This window comes from Dipodomys ordii, unplaced genomic scaffold, assembly GCF_000151885.1.
Source record: "Dipodomys ordii isolate 6190 unplaced genomic scaffold, Dord_2.0 Scaffold7, whole genome shotgun sequence".
In the NCBI taxonomy this organism is placed as follows: Eukaryota; Metazoa; Chordata; class Mammalia; order Rodentia; family Heteromyidae; genus Dipodomys; species Dipodomys ordii.
This window is the reverse complement of record NW_012267223.1, coordinates 7,872,243-7,878,242: the sequence shown is the minus strand read 5'-3', so window position 1 is coordinate 7,878,242 and position 6,000 is coordinate 7,872,243. Positions and strand designations below refer to the sequence as shown.

At 36.8% G+C, this 6,000-nt stretch overlaps 1 protein-coding gene across 1 annotated transcript in view; it reads left to right on the top strand.

The window, feature by feature from the left end:
- The window catches only part of Abca9 (ATP-binding cassette, sub-family A (ABC1), member 9), a 45,424-nt gene that overhangs the window by 16,558 nt on the left and 22,866 nt on the right, over positions 1-6,000 (top strand). The window contains exons 11-16 of the mRNA XM_013038057.1: positions 1,201-1,259; positions 1,759-1,869; positions 2,382-2,557; positions 2,875-2,994; positions 3,206-3,344; positions 3,734-3,824. Coding sequence (XP_012893511.1) covers positions 1,201-1,259; positions 1,759-1,869; positions 2,382-2,557; positions 2,875-2,994; positions 3,206-3,344; positions 3,734-3,824 — 696 coding nt within the window. The remainder of the gene's footprint in view (positions 1-1,200; positions 1,260-1,758; positions 1,870-2,381; positions 2,558-2,874; positions 2,995-3,205; positions 3,345-3,733; positions 3,825-6,000) is intronic.

Genomic DNA, 6,000 nt, shown 5'->3' with positions numbered 1-6,000 from the left:
AAGTGAGGCCTTGGAAAAGTAAGTTAGGGTTGGATGAAATCATTAATGTAGAAGCTTTCATGGTGGACTTAGTACATTTATAAGTGGAGACTCAGAGATGGATGTCCACTTTGTGAAGACCCAGAAGAAGGTGACCTTGAAGGCAAGTCAGAAGGGACCCTTCACCAGCCACCAAATGAGGTGTTGTCTTGATCTGAGGCTTTCTGTGCTCCAGAACCATGACATAAATGGTTGATATTTAGCTCCCTAATCTATGGCATCTGTTATAGCACATTGTGCAGACTAATACATTTGTTTTTTGTTAATATATGAACATGATGCAATTAAAATACACAGGGCCTGGCTTATATTAGAACTTTAACTCACTTGAAATATTTTTCTATGTATTCTTTTTTTTTGTGGGGGGGTCCAGTCGTGGGGCCTGAACTCTGGGCCTGGGCGCTGTCCCTTAGCTCTTCAGCTCAAGGCTAGCGCTCTACCACTTGAGCCACAGCGCCACTTCTTTTTCTGCTTATGTGGTGCTGAGGAATCGAACCCAGGGCCTCATGCATGCAAGGCAAGCGCTCTACCACTGAACCATCTTCTCAGCCCTCTATGTATTCTTTTAAAAGTGTCTTCATTTTAACTTTTTCCTCTTGTCTTCTTCCTTTCTATCTTGTTTGAACTTTCTTATATCTCCAGCATTTTGAATTCTACATTTTTAATCTTAGTTCCTCTGTAAATCAGCCCTGCATGATAACACTATCATCTTTATTTTAGTGCTTCAGAACACAATTCAGTGACTGTTGAGAACATAGTAGTTGAAACAGAGCTAGTAAGTGACACAAAGGAGACTTCACCCAGAGTGAGGTGGCTGCGGCACCCTCATCTTTCTATTAGGGTGTGCAGATTTCTTTCTTTTCTCTTTGATAGGCACCTCATAACCATTGATTCCCTCTTCAGCTCTCCTCTTCTCTAACCATCTGTCCAAGCCCTCATAGCAACATGCTCCCACATGCTAGGTACCCCGCCATCCAGAACCTATTGCAGTTATGATGATCAGAGAGGCAGCTTCTAGCGAGATGACCTAGAAGCTTCAGCTACTGTCCATGTCAAAGAAGAATACCCATATCTCATAGCCTCTCAAAGACCTGTTGGGATTTATCAAGCCTCCCTCCAGCTCCACCATTTCCTCAAAGATATTTCCCTCTTTTTTTGCAGAATCAAAAATCTTAAGAAAGAATATACAGGAAAGTATGGAAAGGTAGAAGCTTTAAGAGGTAATAAAATAAAATTATATATAACATGATGGTCTGATTTAGGGGGCATGCCTCTTTTGTAGCACACTGATAGGAATTAAGACCAAGATAGTCCAGGTATCATGACTCCGTTTTAGTTCAACGCATTATTTTTCCTTCTGATCAATTAATAGTATAATAAATTTAACATGAAGTGAGTACTATTTAGATACATGGATTTGAAAGATCCATTATTTTCAACTCATCACATGATCTAGTCCGAAAGTTAGTTATCTTTATTATAGCTAACCTCCCTTTTATACCGCAGTTTGTTAATCAATATGTTAATGATAATCATTTGTTATGATACAGCTATAGAATATATCATATCAGATATAATCTTGAAAGGAAAAACTTTAAGATGGATTTAATTTTGAATATTGGTAGCCAAAAACACTCATGCTGTGAGAAGTTATAAAAATGAAAGAATCTATGAAGTTACTGTGTAGCTCTGAGTGTCATTTCCTTGAAATACTGCCAGGCCTGGTATTTGACATATATGAAGGTCAGATCACAGCCCTCCTGGGTCACAGTGGAGCTGGGAAAACCACACTGCTAAATACTCTTAGTGGACTGTTGCCACCAACATCAGGTAAGAGGCAATTATCCAAGGACAAGCTCAAGGACAAATGAGTTAATTTGCATTCTGTCATTTTGCTTCAATTGTTTTCTTACGATAACTATTCTAGAGTTTTCTTAAATGTTACAATATGAATATATCCTGAGATGTTGTAGTGATTATTGTACTTATATGTATTAAACCATTATTATACTATAGTAAATCCCATTAATATGTATAATTTTTATGTTTTATTATCAGCTTAGAAAGTAAAACAAATTTTAGAAGCTTAAGTTGTTCTTGTATATAATGGTATTTATTTAGAAAAATGTGTTCTAAATAGCTCATAAATAGCTTTATGATTATTCAGTTATTAGTTGATATTCCTGCTAGATCAGCTATTAATCTGATCATCAGGAACATAGTCACCTTTGTATTACTTACAATAAGATTAGTAATTTACAGATATTGATTTATGTTTTAAAGTATCTTAAGTGCAATATTGTACTTTGTCTTGATAGTAACTCATTACCTTGTTTTTATAGGCTCTGTCACCATCTATAATCAGACACTTTCAGAAGTTGCTGACTTTGAAACTATAAGCCAGCTCACTGGAGTTTGTCCACAATCCAACATACAATTTGGGTTTCTTACTGTGAGAGAAAATCTCAGGCTGTTTGCTAAAATAAAAGGGATTCTGCCACATGAAGTGGAGAAAGAGGTATGCAAGCATGTTAGCTGTTACACAACTATAAAAAATGGGAACTGCATTACCTAGAAACCCCTACCTCTATTTGTGTTGTTACTTTTACACAATTAAAGTTTAGGCAAAAATGGCTCTTCATAAAGACATAAAAATGATGGTGTCTTAAAAATAAGCATCTTTTTTTTTGTCAATCGTGGGGCTTGAACTCTGGGCCTGAGCACTGTCCCTCAGCTCTTCAGCTCAAGGCCAGCGCTCTACCACTTGAGCTATAGCGCCACTAAAAATAAACATCTTGAGTTTGGAACTAATACTGTATTTTTTTATTTGTGTAGGTACAACAAGTTCTACAGAACTTAGAGATGGAAAATATCCAAGGTTCTCTTGCTGAGAACTTAAGTGGTGGACAAAAAAGAAAACTGACTTTGGGAATTGCCATTTTAGGAGATCCACAGGTAACTTGAAGTAAAATGATCAGTGAAAATCCCATGGGGCACCCCAAACTAATTGCATAAGGTCCAGCAATTTGCAAATCATGAATGTGAAGACATTTTTACAAGATAAGTATTGATAAGATTCTCCCTCAGTACTGTTGTATCATAGAGCTTGCTAGAAGAATTTTGCCTTAAAGGGACAGAATATTTCCCAATCTCTTCTACTGTCCAGGTTTTGCTGTTAGATGAACCGACTGCTGGATTGGACCCTGTTTCAAGGCACTGTGTATGGAATCTCCTGAAAGAGAGAAAATCAGACCGGGTAATTCTCTTCAGTACCCATTTCATGGACGAGGCTGATATCCTGGCTGGTAATTTGCAGTTTTATTTCATGTATCCTCATGGGGAATTTTTAGAGGCATGTGTAAATTCTGCATAGATTGGCTCTATGACTGTCTCTCATTAGTGACTGCCAGCTGTTCAGATGGGAATTTCACACAATTTGCGTGCCAGAGAACTTTGTCTTGTGGAAGCATTCTGATTCAGAACAGCAGAGGATGTAGTGTTTCATTCAGTATGAATGTCAATGGCTTGACAAAAAGATACTGGACAACTTTCCCAAATAGGTAATAGGCAGGATTAGGATCTATCTATTCTAGTGTGTCATGTTTCTACAATACAATTTATGTAAATGGATTTGCTCTTTTGTAAACAGTGAAGAATTAATTCCTTAATATATCATCTGGTTCTTCCTGACCAGATAGGAAGGTGTTTATATCCAATGGGAGGCTGAAGTGTGCAGGCTCTTCTCTATTCCTGAAGAAGAAATGGGGTATTGGCTACCATTTAAGGTACAGCTCTTCCTGTTGGGGCTTGTTGAAAATGCTGGTGGCAGTTGCAGTCAGCATCATTGTATCACAGTAGGTCACAACTCCTAAGTTCATTCAGGGAAGTTGCATTGGAATAAAGTCCCAATCACTTTCTCAGCTAGAATATAGATAATCTGAAATTGTGGGCAGTAAGGATCTAAGTGTGCTTAATTTAGGTTCAAATAAAACATTTGGAAAAATTTTTTGTAGCCGGTGGCTTGCTAAATTTATTAGTACTTCAATCTTTTCTCATATCCTATATTGGAATTTTATTGTGAAGTTTGTTTGAACAATTAAAAAAAACCCTGGATGGGTATGAGAAAGATGAGGTAGATGTTGGAATGCTCCAGGTGCATTGTAACTCATAATGTGACTTGTTTAGTTGAAAAACTTTTATTAAAATTTTAAAAATTAAAAAAATACCCTTTATTCTCCCTGAATTAATTTTCTCCACCATCCTTTTCTACCTCCTTCTCTTGGTGCTAATAATCATCATTACCATTGTTAAGTAATGTCTATCTATCACTTATGAAATGTTGAGTATGTTTTGCAGACTTACTATGACATTTACATATAGAAAATACCGCCAATGTTTTAGCCTTCCTCCAAAGAATCCTAGGAAATGCTATCATTTTCCTTCTTTGACAATGGAGAGTAGTACCTCTCAGAAAGTTTTTATTTTACTCTCTCCATAGCAGTCTTTCTCAATTCCCCTTCCTCTTCTGCCTTCTTTTCACACAATTTTAGGGTAATGTACATGCATATAATGGATAGAGTCTGGATGGAGATGACAAGTATGGTGTGAACCATGGGTTGTATTCCCACTAACATGTTAATAAGTCTTAAAAATTAATCTAGATTGCCTCTATTATTTACTCTTCTATTACTTATCCTGATGGGATCTACCTTTCTATCATTTTTCGCTTATTACAATTGAATTGAATCAATGCCCTTCAACTTGCAAGATCCAGTAGATGGTCTCTAGGTCTATTCCATAGTTTTGTTTCTATTCATCATGTCTTCCTCTATCCCCTTAAACCATGTCTCATTCTTATCCTTTCTAGAGGGTTATTTCAGAATAGTTTCTCCATCATAAGAATATTTTCCTGGAGCCCCCAAAGTACTCATTTCAGTTGTTGCTTTAATTTCTGAAATAGCAGTGAGCATACCTACTGTTGTTAGTTAAGACTAAGAAAAACTGAATGAGCGAATACTTGATAAGGTACAAAGGACTTCACTGAGTTAACTCAACTTCCCTCTTCCTTTATTCATCTGTAGCAGGGTGCTTTGTGCTATCAATATGTAATAAGCATCTTTGGGAAGGCACTCATATTATTCCCCTTAGGTATCTTTGATAATAATGGTCGTAGAGCCTCGTAAGCATCAAGTAGACTTTTGGCTTCAAGTCATCAGCAGTTATGATGTCCACATCATTCTATCACCAAAGCTCATTTTAGTAGATATGAATAATAATGGGGTTTCCAAACTCCAACAATTCCATAGGAAACTTTACATGGTTTTATCAAAAGATAACAGCTTTCACTTGAATAAACTTCTCAGTAAAATGGTAAAATTACATAACAAGTCCTGAGCATTTACTTGGTGGAAGGCCTTGGGCTACTTCATATGAACTGTTTTATTCTGCCTTTAGAAGTTCTTTTGAGATCTGGGTATTATTAAAGTGATACCCAGAGATGATCATCAAATTGCCTCAGTTCTAAAGCCTGCATTAGTATGGTATTATAACCACAGCCTTAACAGATGTATAAATTACTTCCATTTCCATTTTACCATATTTAACTCTAGAACTTACAGACAACTTCTGAGGTTGAGTTTTCTAATAAATGTTAACATGATTGGACATTTCTTTCTTCTTTTTTACCACAGTCAACATCTGGCTGGTTAATTTTTTTTTCCCTCCAAATGATGGTTCCTAAGTCATCTAACTCTTTTTTGTGTGAAAATACTGTACAGAGGGGTTACAATAACATGGGCAAGATAATGAGTACATTTCTTATCAAGCATTGTAGCCTCCTCCTTTGTTTCCCCTTCCCATTCCTTCCCATCCTCCCTCCGCCCCCCCCACCAAATCCTCCTTCCCCACTTCCCCCCATCTAAGTCATCTAACTTTTATCGTCCCTTTTACTCCTTTCTCTGC